The 17,116-nt window shown below is 41.5% G+C and overlaps 3 protein-coding genes across 3 annotated transcripts; 1 reads left to right on the top strand and 2 right to left on the bottom strand.

Moving 5' to 3' along the window:
- Positions 1–625: 625 nt before the first annotated feature.
- On the bottom strand, positions 626–12,244 carry pex1 (peroxisomal biogenesis factor 1). Its single transcript, XM_085261748.1, has 24 exons — positions 12,112–12,244; positions 10,765–10,911; positions 10,539–10,622; positions 10,272–10,386; positions 9,439–10,124; positions 9,202–9,321; positions 8,931–9,051; positions 8,650–8,756; positions 8,410–8,495; positions 8,183–8,315; positions 7,875–7,971; positions 7,613–7,783; positions 7,361–7,515; positions 5,642–5,828; positions 5,347–5,513; positions 4,371–4,505; positions 4,206–4,270; positions 3,888–4,030; positions 2,845–2,948; positions 2,507–2,683; positions 1,860–2,093; positions 1,551–1,745; positions 1,260–1,390; positions 626–892 (listed from the first exon to the last, which is right to left on the bottom strand). Exons 1-24 carry the CDS (start codon positions 12,217–12,219, stop codon positions 817–819), a joined length of 3,744 nt encoding a protein of 1,247 aa, XP_085117874.1. The 5' UTR covers positions 12,220–12,244; the 3' UTR covers positions 626–816.
- Positions 12,245–12,255: 11 nt separating this feature from the next.
- Positions 12,256–14,681, top strand: rbm48 (RNA binding motif protein 48). Its single transcript, XM_085261751.1, has 5 exons — positions 12,256–12,595; positions 12,839–13,029; positions 13,111–13,256; positions 13,889–14,418; positions 14,524–14,681. Exons 1-5 carry the CDS (start codon positions 12,467–12,469, stop codon positions 14,584–14,586), a joined length of 1,059 nt encoding a protein of 352 aa, XP_085117877.1. The 5' UTR covers positions 12,256–12,466; the 3' UTR covers positions 14,587–14,681.
- Positions 14,582–16,530, bottom strand: clxn (calaxin). The gene is made up of 6 exons (XM_085261752.1): positions 16,372–16,530; positions 16,028–16,186; positions 15,325–15,429; positions 15,070–15,221; positions 14,841–14,945; positions 14,582–14,750 (listed from the first exon to the last, which is right to left on the bottom strand). The coding sequence occupies exons 1-6, from the start codon at positions 16,445–16,447 to the stop codon at positions 14,700–14,702; spliced, it is 648 nt and encodes a 215-aa protein (XP_085117878.1). The 5' UTR covers positions 16,448–16,530; the 3' UTR covers positions 14,582–14,699.
- Between the last annotated feature and the right edge of the window lie 586 nt (positions 16,531–17,116).

Below are 17,116 nucleotides of genomic sequence, written 5' to 3'. Positions count from 1 at the left end.
GACACTCCCACATTTTTAAATTAAGTCACCTCGTTTCTCCCTTTGCACACGTTTTGAATTTCAGCAGGTCGTTTCAAACATGCAGATACTGCACATCAGTCTGCCATGTGACTGATTAGAAACTTTGCATTAAAAAGCAATTGAACAATTGTACCTAATAAAGTGGTAGGTAAACCGTTCTGTGACATATTTGAAAGTGTTTCAAAACACATTTTGTCTCAATTCACATACAGGTGTTTTCCTTTGTGTGGAGTGTGAACCATCTACTTCACAGTAACTTGCACCTTGACCGTTCTCGTTAGTTTTATAAACTTCTAAGAGCAGCGGACGTGTTGACACACTAATGGAGAGAAAGCAGAGAAATGCTCCTACATTTGTTCTTGCTGGTTCACTGTCATGGCTTATTAGGTAGTTTAATGGAACTGAGTCATCATTAATGTTATTAATTACTCGTGCTTTTTGTGTTGTGAAGTCAAAGTGTCTGTCACGACAAAAGTTTCAACCCTGCTTTAGCTTTTAAATACTTCCCACAATAATATTCAGTGTTTTGTTAGAAAATCAACTGTGTTTAAAGAAACCCATTCAAGCTAAAATGATCCAAGATGCTTACAGAAAACAAGTCGGAGAAAATGATCATTTTTAATTAAAACATGTTCATAATTTATACTTCATTATAATGTGCGTCTGTGCATTAATTACATTCAAGGCCTTTCCAGTCTAATTCACAACCAACTGAGTAAAGAACTTTATATACACACAATGTAATCATTTACAATGTCAAAATTAGGCTGAAATGGTTAAACTGTTAATGTTTGATCACGCTAAAGTCACACGTTGTCCAGGTTTAAATTTGACAGATTTTCTGTCTCCAGAGACGCCAAAGCCTTCATACCTAAAGAAAGTTTTAAAAAGATTTATATTAAAACACTGAATCAAATCAGAATGCAAAGTTACGTTTTTGAGTAGTAAAACAGCAACTACTACGTGTGCAGTTTCTCTACTCTCATTTAGTTGTTCAAGTTATTTCCCAAATTACACAGTACTGCAACTAAGATTTGTTTTTTTCACATTGTTTGTTTGGTTTTTTTAGTCCTCCATTGACGCAACCTGTCAGGAACCAGTTTTTCATGTTTTTAATTTCCTGCTGTTGATGACACTAAGTATCTTATGATGTCCTTGATAAATTGAGCATACTAAAGTCAATATTAAACAAATAACTGTTATAAAATCCTATTATTTCATTTGTACTGCTCACTTACAGTTTTGTGTATCTCTTCCAGTCGGCTTGGCTGAGGGAGGGTTTGGTCACGGCCAAGGCGGCGTTCACATGTGCTTGGCGCAGCAGCAGGCCTGGTTGTTTGGCAGCTGGATGCACATAAGCACACTCTTCCTACACAAACAATCACAAAGTAATTTTATACATAGTAGCTCATATAGGAAGATCTGGCTCTACAGGATGGAAAAGACTAGTGAAGCCAACTACAATGAAAATTCCTAATTAGAATAACAGCACATTCAGACGCTCAAATATATTCATTGGAGTCACTCACATTGGCTTTCCTGTAGTTGTTCTTGATGTTATTAATCTCTTGTTGTAGTCGCTCCAGTTGCTCTTGGCCAAGCTCTTCATATCCCCTCTGGAGTGAGGGCATGTACGCAGGATTGACTGAGCTAGCGTGGTCACGAACTGATCCTCCAGTAAAGTCAGTGTTTATGGAACTGGGTCCAGAGATGCACTGGGAGTTCTGTTAAAGCAGGAGGATCGGAGGAAGAAAAAAACACACAAAAATTACGAGTGATAACATTTTTTTAATCCTATACTTAGTACTACACTTGTACTATGTGGTAGTAGTGCTCACTGGTTTTGAATTCTCCAACTCGGACTCAGAACTCTCAAAGTACAGTCTCCAGACATTGCCGTAGTGGTGTTTGTTTTCTGCATGAAGCTCACTGGGCTCCACGACCACCATAGACTGGTCCAGCCCCATGCCTGACTCTCCCTCTACCGCCGAGTCGTCTGACCCACTGCCCTGGTTGTTCGGGAAGATCATGGAGGAAAGGCTCATGTCGCTTTCTGAGCCAGAGTTCAGCTCCTGATTGCCACATAGGAAGAGAGGGTTTAGACGTTCATATATATGGATTCACGAGGATTTGTAGTGTCCAACATGGGTCTTAACTGTGATACTACAGCTCAGTTTGAAATTAGTTTAAGCCTACTGTGCCTCAGGTAAGTTATTCCATTACATTTCTTGTCACTAAGGTTGGAGATAATTTAAATTAAGCTGAAAACTGATAATGGATTCAGAACTGGAGCAATTCACATGCTGAGACACATACAAAATACATTATTTAATTTGCCTGAGGGGCTAAAAAAAATGCTTGGCTGCAACAAAATGAACTATAAATAATGGAATGGACAACAGTTCCCTGACTTCCTGTTTTATTAACCTAAGGTAATACATAATAACACAGTCCTCAGACAATACTTTAAGTACAATACACTTACATGTGGTGCGCTGGTGCCTATGCTGTTGTGGACAGCCTCCAGCTGTGCATTGTAGAGTAAGGCTTTCAGATCTGCCCCGGTAAACTGCTCTGTCGCTGCTGCCAGCTGCTCCAGGTCAACATCGGGAGCCAGGGGGACGCCTGCAGTCAGAGCTTTCAGGATCTCCACACGAGCCTCCTGGAAATGTGACACAATAGCTCGATTTAAAACCCAAGAATCTTTCATGTAACATGACTCAACATTACTTTTTGTCTTTTAAGGACTGATACATATATAATGAGTTTAGAAGTGAAGTGATGTTAATTAATAATTATTAATATTCTTTTAAACCAACAAACCAGGTCAGGGGGAGGGCAGTAAAGGGATTTGTCCAGCCGTCCAGGTCTCAGCAGGGCCGGGTCAATCAAATCTGGTCGGCTGGTGGCTGCAAGCACGTACACATCTATGAAGACAAACACGAAGAATTCAAATTTATTTATTTTAAATTGAATTAAAGATCCCTCCAAGTATGTTTCAAGACAGATTAAAATGCTACTAATTCGTCCACAAAAAGGTTTAACCACATCTCTATAACCTTTCATAGCCAACTATATTGTTCAAATGTACTGGCCCAAGGTTTAGAGCATATTCATATTAGTCATAAGTATCACAATGAAGCACGTTTGATATATTGTAACCGAGCATAACATGCTTGGTCATGATTTAGTGAACCTTCACTTGAAGAGGCAGTAGCTGAGCCCAAGCATAGAACTTCAGTGTTTTTTTCCGATGAGAAGCTCATCTGAAGTAACTAATTGAGCAATCTATAAGGCATTCAAGAGGAACGTTTACTGCTCTGAAAACAGCATAGTTCAAACCCCAAAATGCATAAAATCATCACTGTACTTTGGAAAAGTGTTTTTCGAAACCATGTGAGTGCAAGAGTGAAGAGCACTCGGGTCTACACAGTTAAGTGCAGTGTGAGTGGAAGCCAGCCAGGAGAGGCAGGACAATTGTGCAAGGGTATGGTACAAGGTAACCCTGCCAAGTGTAGATTCACCCTTATTTTATTAATGTATTGACTAAACAGTGGCCATAATCACATTTAATTAAAAAAAACAACATCCATTATACGTATATTGTTTTTCCCCATCAATCCCAAAATTGTTAACATTAAATTATCAAAGTCATGCTTAGATGCTCTGTCATTACCCAAAGGTCCATTTGAGCCAGGAGGGAAAAAAACTGAATGGACTTCATGAGACTTAACCCCCACTTAACTTTAAATGGCTTCAAACACTTCTGATCTCATCCCAACAGAGTCAGTCAGGAGTTAAAGCAGATTACTACAAAGCACTCGTGATGATGACTGTGTGTATAGTTTAAAGATGTATGACGTTACCCTGCAGTCCCTCCACTCCATCCAGCTGGGTGAGGAGCTGGTTGACCACGCGGTCGGTTACACCTGTGCTGTCGTGGCCCCTTCTGGGAGCCAGAGCGTCAAACTCGTCAAAGAACAGGATGCAGGGCTTGGCGGCTTGTGCCCTGAAAGAGGCAGAAGAAGAAGTGATTGAAGGAAATAAAAAGAAAACATTTCATTTATGTGAAACGCCAATACTTTACCATTACTTCAAATGTTTTATGTTAATAATTATAACTTGCAACAAAAGGTAATAACACAGCAACAGCGATGCCGGGAGGAGTTTAAAAGTTCACTAACCTCTGGAAGACATCACGGACTCCCTTCTCACTGGCTCCAATGTACTTACTTAGAAGTTCAGGTCCCTGGAGGGAGAGTTTAAAAAAATCTCTTGTTGCTGTAGAAACTTTGCTCTCATACAGAAGGGCAGTCTTATTTTAATGACGAAGCTGAAGCAGAGCCTACCTTGATGCTGATAAAGTTCATACCACTGTCTTTGGAGATAGCTCTGGCCAGCAGCGTTTTTCCTGTACCAGGAGCGCCATACAGCAGAGCTCCTGACCGATGGCGGATAGGAAGATTGGCGAAAAGGACCGGATACTGCAACACACCAAGGACCCACAGTCAGTGACTGTGCAATAAATTATGCTGAATTCTAGCCTTGTCTGCTGATATAAGGGAGACCTCCCTTCATTTTTAAGAAGTAGTGTTAAAAAGGAAGAAGCTCAAACATTAACAGCCATGTCTTTTCCCTAAAACCACCGTGATGAGTTGATGACAACACGGCACAGAGCAGTCGGAGGGCTCACAGGATCAAAGATTACATGATAAAAATAGATCAAAGTTACCCACCGCTCCGAAAACACCCTCATTATGTACTGAAACTGGAAGCGTCAAAACAGTCATATTTGAGGTAAATATATCAAAATAATTGTCAAAAAAGGGTCAACTGGGGGACCTTTAGATGATGCAACTATACTGCAACTCAAAGACTGGGCTGTAAGCAAGGGATCTGAAGAATCCTAAGGTAAATTAAATGAGCATTTTCATTAGTTATAAGACCTTTCACTGGATTTTCTCTACTACTATAAGACTCATGCAAGCTGAATAAACGGGTTTTCCACCTCTCCAGAAAGAAAAGATGCTTTATCGGCTCGAATAAAAGAGGTTTTAATATATTAGTGGTCTAGGCAATTACATAATTTGGGAGTCTTATTATTACTTTGCTTGTAGTTTTTGTTTGTTTCTAAATCAGCTGATTCAAATATTTTATTTTCATTTTGTCTGTACTGAGCCCCTCATCACCACTCATGCCGATGCTTTCCAAAGCTCATCTGTACAACAATCAATAGTAATTATGGTGTTTAAAATACCTAGATAGTAGCTCATTATACCACACTGCAGCTAAAACACATTTTGAAAAAAGCAACAGCCATCTGACCTTAGCAGGAAGCAGTATGGTGTCCATAAGCTGCTGTCGCACTTCTTTTAGCCCTCCTACCCTGTCCAACCCAAATCCACTGGGGGTGTGGAGGTCTACACCCCACAAAGAGGGGGGGGTGAAGCCTTTGAGAGCCTGCGCAAAGTCCCTCCAGGACAGACACACTCCTGCAAAATACAGGGCACAATGAATACATCTGGACAATAACTCTACATTAGCATCAGTGGTCACATGATGCAGGAAGAATCTGAAGACCTGAAATTGATCTATTGGGAATTTCATCAGTCTTTGATACCTTGTTCACTGTGTGCTCTTAGCATAGTGTTAGCATGAACAGCCCGCTCTAACAGCAGTACTAGATCTTGAGGTGTGTATCCCTCTGTCTCCTTAGCAACAGCCCCGATATCAAGACTCTGTAAAGTCTCAACAGACAGGCAGGACTTCCTCAGGATCAGATGGCGCAGAATCTCAACCCTCTGGGCCTGCAAACAATAAAATGATCGGTGGTTTTTTTTTTCTTTTCTACTTTGTGTGTACTTGTGCTTGTGTGTGTACAGGGTGGGCCATTTATATGGATACACCGTAATATAATGGGAATGGTTGGTGATATTAAAGTCCTGTTTGTGGCACATTAGTATATGCGAGGGGGCAAACTCCTCAAGATGGGTGGTGACCATGGTGGCCATTTAGAAGTCGGCCATCTTGGATACAACTTTTGTTTTTTCAATAGGAAGAGGGCCATGTGACACATCAAACTTATTGGTAATGTCACAAGAAAAACAATGGTGTGCTTGGTTTTAACGTAACTTTATTCTTTCATGAGTTATTTACAAGTTTCTCTTTGTTCACAGCCATTGACATGTCGAAGAGGTTAACACGTGTGGAGCGGATCGAAATTGTGTTGATATCTGGTGAACGCAGTAACCGGGTAATTGCAGCAGATTTCAATGCAAGACACCCTACGAGTCCACCCATCGCCCATGCTACAGTCAGCAAACTGCTTGCCAAGTTTCGTGAAACTGGTTCAGTGTTGGATTTGCCAAAATGTGGACGCAAGAAAACTGTTACTGTTGAAGAAACATCAGTGGCTGTCCTGGCTTCATTCAGCAAGAGCCCACAGCGTAGCACTCGCCGCATGTCACTGGAGAGTGGCATTAGTCAAACATCCCTTCGGCGGATATTAGCTACTCACAAATGGCACCCTTACAAACTCCAGCTGCTGCAGCGTGTCAACGAGGATGACCCAGATCAGCGCACAGAATTTGCAGAATGGGCAAAACAAAAATTGCAACAGGACCCTCAGTTCACGCAGAAGATTTTGTTCAGTGATGAGGCAAACTTTTATTTGAATGGTGAAGTTAACAAACAAAACCACCACTATTGTTCTGACACTAACCCACATTGGATGGATCCCTCCAAGACTGTTGGAACGACAAAGTGATGGTTTGGTGTGGTATATAGGGTACAACCATAGTGGGTCCATTCTTCATCAATGGAAACCTCAAGGCCACTGGATATTTGAAATTGCTACATGATGATGTGTTTCCCTCTTTATGCACTGAAGCTGGCACGTTCCCTGAGTTTTTCCAGCAAGATGGTGCGCCACCACATTATTAGTGCCAGGTCCGAGCATTCCTAGATGAACAGTTTCCTGGAAAGTGGATTGGTCATCGTGGGCCAGTTGAATGGCCTCCAAGGTCTCCCAATCTGACCCCCTTAGACTTTTATCTGTGGGGTCATCTGAAGGCAATTGTCTATGGTGTGAAGATACGAGATGTGCAGCACCTGAAACTACGGATACTGGATGCCTGTGCTGGCATTTCTCCTGCGGTGTTGCTATCAGTGTGTGAAGAGTAGGAGAAGAGGGTTGCATTGACAATCCAACAGTTTGCCCCCCTGACATATACTAATGTGCCACAAACAGGACTTTAATATCACCAACCATTCCCATGTTATTACGGTGTATCCATATAAATGACCCACCCTGTACATATGGATGTGGATGAGTGCCGACCTGATCAGGTGGCTGGATGTTTACAAATCCCTGGATGAAGTGGGAACCGTGTACCTCAGTCAGAGAGGGATGGAGGGAGTGTTCACTCTGGCTGGTAATGATCAGACACACCAGGCTAGAGTGAAGCATCACCTCATCCACCACATCCTGCAGGCCTGCAGCCACAGTGAGATAACATTACTCATCAAAGTAGGAAATGATTATCGATCCTGTCTGTCAAAAGGCATTCCCACAGGTAAGAAAATATTTTACTTTGAGCAATGTGCTGCTGAAGGAGTGCCTCCGGGCCGTGTTCATGTTCAGGTGAGGCTGGTGACCACGTCAAACGATCCAGGTCATCAAGTAGAACAACAGAGGGCTGCCTCCATTCTGCCTGTTCAAAAATGTCCATCAGATTCTGTCTCACAGTTTCTACTCTTTTGCCTAAAAGGAAAACAAAACATCTTTTTAATTAAGTAAAATTTTATCCTTCTTTTCCATTCAGACAGCAAATATTCATGAAGTCTTTCTTGACCTTGTAGCTTTTTGCAGTCTACCACCTCAATGTGTGCATCCAGCTCTTCTCTAGCTTTCCTGCAAAAGGCTTGGGATAGAGTGCTCTTCCCACTCCCCTGAAGAGAGAAGTTACAGCACAACATGTTGTAGACTTAAGAAAACAATACTGGTTAATATGTGTTCTCCAGTGAGCTTAAGCTGCAAAAAACAACAACAACAAACAAACATCAATGCTATGAAGTAGCAATTTATCTTATGTTAATGAATTATATTGACAGCCGTTGTGTTAGCAATAGTAGTTAACTTAAATGTTAAGTAAAGAGATACCTTGGCACCAGTGATGAGAAGAGCTCCACCTTGAAGTCCCCGACCAGTGGTACCCAGCTCTCTCGAGAGGGGACTACCCAGAAGGCTATGGGAGATAAACTCAAACCCAGTTCTACAAAGCTCATCCATCCCCCTGGGGAAAAAAACCCAAACATGACGGAGACTGATGGAGAAAAACAATCTCCTGCTTAAATCACGCATAGGTACTGAATTAGCAAAAGACGTACCCAAGAATACTAAGAGAGGGAAGTTCTGAGTGGGGTGTTTCAACTTCAGGCTTCACAGCTGGGGTGGTTACTGGCTCTCTGTCTACCTGAAGATGAGAGAAAGAGATAACTGAACAACTTCAAAGACTTTTTTTTCTTAAAAACGTGTTGAATTTTTTAATAAAAACTGCATGAAGCAATCTGTTTTCATTTAAATGTTTAAAGACACAGATATATAATTCTCCACTTGCATGGCGATACCTGTATGTCTTTCTTCTCGATAACTGTGGGTGCTAGCAGAAACAGCTGATCTGAAGCTTCAGTCTGTGGTTCTGGTTTCAGCACAGTTAAAGCAAACTCTAACTTTGCTATGGAAAAGAATAAAAAGTGAAGGGCCATTATTTAAAAAAAAATAAGAAGCTAATTTAAGATATTTATTATTACCCCCTTTTTTAAATTTACATAGCCATATGCAAATCTGTCTGTGCATGATTTATAAATACACTTCTTTGGCTTGTAACGGAAGTGCAGGAATGAATCACCATCAGTTCCATGTAGGAGGATGGTGCCAGACCGTGCTGTCAGACAGGCTAAAGGTTCGTGACTCTGTGTGTGCAGCCAACCAAGGAATGCTGTCTGGATCTCCTCATCATCCTCCTCAGGCTGAAGAGAAAAATGTCAAAAAAAATTAAAAATCAGATGGACAGAAAGGAAAGAAGCTGAACAAATTTTCTGCAATTCTGAACAAATTATATGTCCTTGTACTTCATTTACATCCGACACTGTAACACAGATGTACACTCCAGCACTCACCAGTGGATTTAGGGGTTGTAGGCAAATAGTAGAAGCTACTTTGATAGCTGATTTCACTGGCTTAATTCTTACTGTTGAATGGGCAGGGATATTAAGCCTGCTGGCCAGAGGCTCTGGAATCTAAAAAATGAAAGATACAAAAATTTTAACAGAAACAGAAAGAAGTAGGGCACTGCAGTATTGTTAAAATACTGTTTATAAACTATAGATATTCTTCTCTTCAGACACCATACTCACCCATACTCTTCCACTGTGAATCTCTCCCTTGCTTCTTTCCTTGCATCCAAGCAGCTTGGTACAATGGCACACTGCCCTAACCACCATGGCCTCCTCTTCCTTCACCTCCTCTCCTTCAGGCGTAGCAGTCTCCTTAGTAACTCTTGCCTTTTTCTTTTTCTCCATTGCCTGCTTGGTTCTGTCCCTCGTTTCTTTGGGGGATGGGACTTTGGAGAGAAGGCCATATGTAATTGAGGAGTGACCTTCACTCAGCCTAGCATTGAAACTGTGGCTCCAAGGAAAGATGTGAATAGCATTAGTTGCAACGTGGCTTATGGTGCTGAGAGAGTGGGGAGGTGCACCGCACACTCTGTACAGAGAGTCCGTAAGGAGAGCGGGGATTTCAGGTAAAGGCGGTTGTTCCTTAACTGGGTCATAAGCGCCCTTTATCATATGATGAAAGAGGCTTTTCAGGTCGGCTATGCCACCCCACTGGTGGCTGTTAGAAGTAGAGGAGGCAGTTTCTGATGATGGTCCTGAAGGGGAGGAGAAATCCATGTTTGGCTGTCTGTGAAAACTTTCTGAGTTTGGGTTGGCTTTTAGATGAGAATGTGTGTGGGTGCCAGTTTCAGCGCGGATCTTCGGGGACACAACAAGTTCTGTGAATTGCTCCAGGCGACCGTAGGGCACACGTGGAGAAAGTGAAGCTGTGCAGAATTTTTTTTAAATTAAACTGTAGTCATAGAAGTCAAACATTTAAAACTCAAGTTGAGCAGGCAAACCATTATAACTGCAATATTTTTGTGTCACATGTTATTTGATAAACAACATAGAATAATTGTATCAAAACTGACCTATTCGGATAAAGATTACCGTGTGGTTGTCCACCCACACAGGAAACACGGCATCTTGGAAAACTACTCTGATCTGATCCAGTAGTTGCAGCTCCAGCGCAGAACTGTGGAGCTCCTGGCGATATCAGTCACACAAAAGTGATATATTAATAGTTGTTAAGTGTGCTTTAAAAAGGAGAAGTCACCTTGTAATTATTAGAATGTGTAAAATAGTGCAAACTTGTATGAAGACAAGTTTCACATATTGTATGTCACTAAATTACCCACCAGGATTTCCCAGTCATCAGCTGATACAGGCTCCACAAACACCCGATCCAATGATGAGACCTGATGACATGGCCTTAAGAAGCCCTGAGGAAAAACAAACCAGTAAACTAAACAACTAGTAAGTCCAGACAGAAACTGACAATCACTGTACACTGTCACAAGATGGAGAAAATTAGCTTCTTCTGAAAATACAGCGAAGAACAGATTCCTCACGGAGGGGCTCTACCTGCTCTCCATCTGTCAGGCCCTGCTTCTCTCCTAGCTGCCGACACAGCTCCACTTTGTGGCTGCCCAGGCTGGAGCTGGCTCTGTTTTGAGTCCAGGTGAGGAACACTGGAGGCCCATGACCACAGGACAACTCCAGAGGCTGGTTCTGAAAAAGACCTTAAATGGGTTGACTGTGAATGTCACTGTATACAAAAGTATTCTACAGTCATTGCCAAGTTGCATGGGATCATGCAACTTGGCAAAGACCCCAAACTAGAGCAGCAAATCTCCAACAGAGTGGCTGTAAAGGAAAGGAATCAGTGTGTTGCAATAGCCCAGTCAAAGTCCAGACCTCAGCCTGATTGAAATGCGGAACCTAAAGAGAGCTATGCATCAAAAAATTCCTGCAAACACTGTAGAGTGGGACAAAGTTTCTCCACAACGCAGTCAGACACTAATAACAACATAAATAAAATGGTTACTTCAATTTAGTGCAGCTAAAGGTGGTTCAACAAGCTTTACTGAATCAAGGGGTGTACTTTGTTTTTCACATGACTGCATGTTTGCTGAAGCACCTTTTGTTTACCCTAGACTACACCATGACCACCATCCTTGCTTGCAACCATGCTTGAGCAAACAAATCGTCCTCATTCAATCCATTTTACACTGTTTAGACTAATAATGACAGGGTTAACCCAGTTCTGAATCCTTTGTAAGTAAAGGTCAAACTTAAGGAGAGGAAGCCACGAACCAGGAATTCCTGTTAGCCAAAAAAGTGCAAATATAAACAGAAAGCCTTCATCAGAAAAACACTGTTCATTCATAACAGCGAACAGGATACAAGCTAGAAAAGTCATTTTAAAAGATACACTAGACCCCGGATTTATTTCTAACCTAGTCCTTTGTCTCCACCAAGTGAAACCGTAAAGGAACTGCTACGAAAACAGCTCCACCGAGAAGGAAACAAATACTGAAATACTAATTGCTAACTACCCTCTCTCTCCATATGCTGTAGTATTGTGTTTGACTCAGCTCCTCTTCTATCTATATTCAGAGCACGTTTCCAGCCGGGCCGAAGTGGAGTGAATGGAGTCATGAAAAACTGATCTTTCCAATTCATTTGATCTAGAGAGCAGCCTGACGCGAGGTCTAAACTGCAGAAGTCACGTTTTATTTTGTAATGTGAATAACTGTCAAAGGGTCTCGGAAATTAATTTACAGCAGCATTAATTTTGTTAAAAAAAATACAAGAATAGAACAACATACAGAACGGGCCAACATTTTAGCTAAAAATTGTTTAAGTCAACAAAGCTTCTACTAATTTTACCTAAACGATAGTGCTAGGTGGTTAGCTAGGCTATCTTACCTCGTTCAGGGAAAGCTGTGATATTAGCTTCAAGGGAAGGTGTAAAAAGCAGTTTTTTGCGTTGCTAAAAGTGACAGTTACGGGTTGAATGCCCTGATTGCTAAACATGATTTTCACAAAGTTTTCTATTTCGCGTTCAACGCGTCAAGGAAGCTGCACCGCTAACATCAAGTGTATGACAAACTCATAGTGGATCGATGTGCTCTGTGTGTGCCAGACCAGAGTAGCCGATATTCGGTTGAACGCATTTCAGAATAAGACGTCCAACTACGACATGCTTTGAATGAATCCTATTCAACACGAGAATGAACCTTTATTTTGAAATGCATCAAGTGAAAAGTTAATTTCCACAAACATGGCGGCTCCCGTCAACAACAGCTCTGGCTGCTGGAGAGTCCCGGAGGTTTACAAACATCACGAACAGCAGAGAGTGTGCATTTCTCGACCAAAATATAGGGAAGGAAGAAAAGCCAAAGCAGTTAAGGTAAGAGGACCCTTTTGTTTAGAAAAGAGCGTATCTTAAGGTGTGAGACACTCCCTGCTACATGGGAACGTCACTTACAGTGTTTTTAAAAAAACATTTGCTCTCTTCCGGATTTTATGGACTCCACTGAACCACAGTGAGAGCCTTAACCACATCTGGATGATAAATATAACCACTGTTCGCAGTTTTCACATGAGCATTTTCCCATCAGTGTACCGCAGTCAAGTGTTGCATTATTTGCAGGTTTACACCATAAATTTAGAGAGTCGTTACCTGATGGTCCAAGGGGTCCCAGCGATTGGGGTTATGACTGAGTTGATTCAGCTGTGTGCCCTCTATGGAGCTGTGGAGGAGTACAGGCCCCTGGACGAGTATCCTGCCGAGGAGTTCACAGAGGTGTACCTCGTAAAGTTCCAAAAACTCACAAGTGCCAGGTACAAGATGTCACTAGACTGTTCATTATGCCTAACTGGCAACGTCTGAAGGACCTTCTGAATAATTTGGTTTCATTTCAGAGCAGCAAAGCAACACATGGATGAGAAAGGTTTCTATGGTGGTGTGCTGCATGTGTGCTACGTCCCCGAATACGAGACTGTGGAAGACACCAGGCTCAAGCTGCAGGACCGGAGGAGCTATGTCATCCGGGCTGCTCAGAAAAGAGGTATAATTTTATGTCTATAGGTTATATTTTGCCTCACAAAATCCACCACTCAAATGAGTAGCTTCTTAGTTCCTCATTAGTCCAAGCAAACTTCAGTTAACATAAATAAGGATAAGCTTTATTTGTCAGTTGCAGTTGCCTGCAGCTGAGATGACAGACCTACAGTAGATGACCATACAGACAATACATAAAATATACAAACTTACATTGGGGAGACAGGTCAGACTAGGCAGCAGAAAAAAAAGGGTAGACAGTGAAATATGTAACATATAGGGGCAAGGTCAGGAGAAAAAAAAGGTTTCTGCCCATGGTGACTCTGACAAATGAGTCATCATGAGGAGAAAACACAAAAACACTCCATAGCACATAAAGAGCAAAGATATCATCACACTATACTCCATGAAACACAGACAAGCAACATAAGGGCGGGGGTGCACCAATGTGCACAGACGCTGCGATTCTTCGTGCCTCCAGCTGAGCCGCTGTCTCTGTAGACGGGGAGGTAAGCATGACAGGAGGCGTTGGATCCGGGGAGGGATATCTGCATGCACTTTTATTTTCATTTGACTCGGATCTTTTTGAATGATGTGGATTTTTGACACTTTTTTCTGTCTCATTTTATTATTGCAAAGTGAGAGAAAGGGAACAGAAAGAGGACACACAAGAGGAGCCTACTTCATCGGAAACAACTACCACGTCAGACGACAACATCCTCACACACAAACAGACCTCTGGAAATGACAATACAAGGGAGACTCCAAACATCAGCCACTATTTAGGCTTTCCTCTACTGCCATTACCTCCCCAAGAACATCATTACCATAGGCCTAAAAGTCAACATTTACCAACAGAGGATAAAATGGGGACTTTGCACAATACCTGTGCTGACACATTAGAGCAGCGAGAAGGGAGTTCAAGGAGCAAACAGACCTTATCGAGCAGACCGTCAGCACGTCAGGCTGCGGCAGTCAGATTTCTTCCTCGGACCACACACTTGGAGAAACGGAAACGCAAAATGGAAGAGGCTGAGGAGGCCTCCAGTACTGTTTCTGGGCAGAACGAGCCTTTGATTGGACCAAAACTACCAGAACCATCCAAACTGGACATGGAGGATGAGTCACTGAACACAACTGTCAGCCTGATCAGGAACACAATGAAGCAGGTACATGTGATTATATTGTTTTGGTTGTAATTAAGGACAAAATAATATTTTCACTATGCTCTAAATCACTTTTTACAGTTAATCCAGTTTCGTCGTCTCTCCTAGGTGACATCGAGTCCAGACATCAAACCAGTGGAGAAGAAGGTCAAACCACGCCGTCGGATTTGATAGAGCAGGATTTATTTATTTTTTCTTAATTAAACAAATCTTGCATCACAGCACCGTTCCATTGAGGTTAATATTAAAGATGTTTTGGCTAGGTATGCAGTTATGTGATTTGGTTATTGTTCGAATTGTTCCTGAAATACGTGTCCCTCAAACATCTCGATTCTCTGAAAAAAAAGAAAGAAAAGCAGACTGTAAGATTGAGAATTTTTGATGGGGAAATTTAAAGAGCTTAACAAATTCTCATTACAGATTACCCTGAAGTCAGGAAGGCAGGTTCCAAAAGCTTCCAGCAATAGGTTCTCATCTTTCACAGTCTTTTCAAAATCTTCAAAAGACAATTTGCCATCATGGTCATAGTCCTGTGGGAGGAAGCACCATTGGCAGAGCTGCTAAACTATTTACAGACCTGAGAATTTTTTAAATAGTGTTTTGGTTTGTTTTAATCATGTGTAAACAGTTATATCTGTGCAGCAAACAGCTCACCATCTTCTTCAGTATGATCTCCACCAGGTCTTTGATTCCTTCGTCAGGGTCCTCCTCATTGGGCTGTCTGATGAGCCTGCCCTTCAGCATATGAAGCATCTCCTCTCTAGAGATGGCATTGTCACCATTCAGGTCGTAGACAGTGAAGCAGTCTGAGCCATGCCAAACACAGGGATTTTTTTTAGGTAGATAAAGCTACATGTGTGAAGGTGTGAGAGTGAGGTTAAGCAAAAAAAAGTAAGATTGAGAAGTTACATTTTATTTTTTCATCCAAGGTCCCCCGAAGAAAGACGGACAGTCCCTCGATCCACTCTTTCATGCTGACAACGCTGTCGTTGTCTTTGTCAAATGTCCTGAAGACTGAATGACAGACAGTTACACTCACAACATGTCTTGGATTTAATTATAGATTTCAATTGTTTGTACTGAAGAAACTTCTCATTCCCAACTGTACTCCTGGACAAGTGTACTGAAAGATTTAATTTAATCATTCTGAAAAAGGTGGTGGAGGTGAGAATTCTGGGTTGTACTTACAGGGTGATAGTGATGATTTGGAGATTTTGCTTACTTTCCACCATTTTATTGACATTTTACTATTTCAAAAAACAATATTGGCTCTGTTTAAATTTGATGGCACCAACATATCTCAAGACAGCTGAGAGGGCAACAGTAGGGTGCAAAACTAAGTGGTACTAAAAAAAGAAACGATGCAACTTTAGGTTAATTGGCAGCAGGTCACTGACATGAATGGATATTTTATTTTATTTTTTAAAAACATCTTAGAGAAGCAGAGTTCCTCAAAAGTAAAGATGGGCCGAGGTTTGCCAGTCTACAAAAAACTGCCTCTACAGTTTATGCAAATTCGAAATGATCAAATTTACATTTTACAGAGCGTCCCACCTTTTTTTGGAACTGGGTTTGTAAATAATATAAGTTTAAATAACTGTAAACTGAATACCTCTACCCGTCATCCTGTCATCAGTAAGTCCAAAGATGCTGTGGAGTGTGCTTATGAACTTTCCTCGGTCCAGACCGTGCACAGCTCTGCCAGAGTTGTTCTGCTCCGCCACAAGGACGTTAAACTCTCGGATAAGGCACTCAACCTCTTTTTTACTGACTATAAACAGAAACATAAAAAAAATGGCGTACACTTCATCTGCTCTAACAATACCTAGACGGCAGTGTGTATTTTCATACCTGCTAAGTAAAACAATGAACCGTAAAGCTTAGCATGGACTGAACTACCGCTATAACAAAGCTGGCTTAGTTTATTGATTTGAGAAGTTTAACCGTCATACTCACAGTGCTCCACTTGTTTCGAAATGTTCTCAGCGAGCGTCTGTGTCGCCCGTTTGTTCACAGCAGATATTTTTGACATTTTCGACGAGGCCAGACTCAGCTACAGTCCACTCACAGGGAAGTTGGTGTACTGTTGCCATGGCTACCGCGAAACGTTTACGGTAGTGTGTGTTCAAGAACCTCGACGGTTTACTACCGGTGGAAACACCGTAACTACACATCATTTTCTACTTGAATTTTTAGCGCAGTAACACAAACGAAGATATGCCTCAACACTGACTGTCCTGTATCTGTTCCACTAGAATGACAATGAACCGCTGGCTGACCAAAAACCCATTGTTTTTCTGTCTTTCCTTAGGGCTATTTATTCTCCTTCAGAATACACGTTCATTTATATACTGAACAGGTACACATGAAACATGTTAAAATGGTTTTTTAACCCATCATCAGACCAAAATCACACATCAGGAAGAGGGCGGCTATATACTGTTTATGTTTATAATGCAGATTTGGGAAATGTTTACTGTTAGTCGCTTCAGGAACCTAATAAAAGCTTTGCTAAAATTTATATTTACCATCTAAAGTATCTTGGTGTTTGAGAAAAAGAAAAGAAAATGTGGGTGTTATGGAAGAATAGTGCAGCATTCCTTTAGTCAGATTCATCAAAGCCATGGAAATAGCTCCAACTTCTCCAAAAATATATATTTCATATATGCAATCCGCGTTAAGTACAAATTAAATGCGTATA

Source organism: Mchenga conophoros, linkage group LG22 (genome assembly GCF_057382185.1).
Source record: "Mchenga conophoros isolate Kocher_MC1m ecotype Shallow Benthic linkage group LG22, M_conophoros_male_GT1.1, whole genome shotgun sequence".
In the NCBI taxonomy this organism is placed as follows: Eukaryota; Metazoa; Chordata; class Actinopteri; order Cichliformes; family Cichlidae; genus Mchenga; species Mchenga conophoros.
The sequence above is the reverse complement of the archived record's forward strand: the minus strand, read 5'-3'. Positions and strand labels throughout refer to the sequence as shown.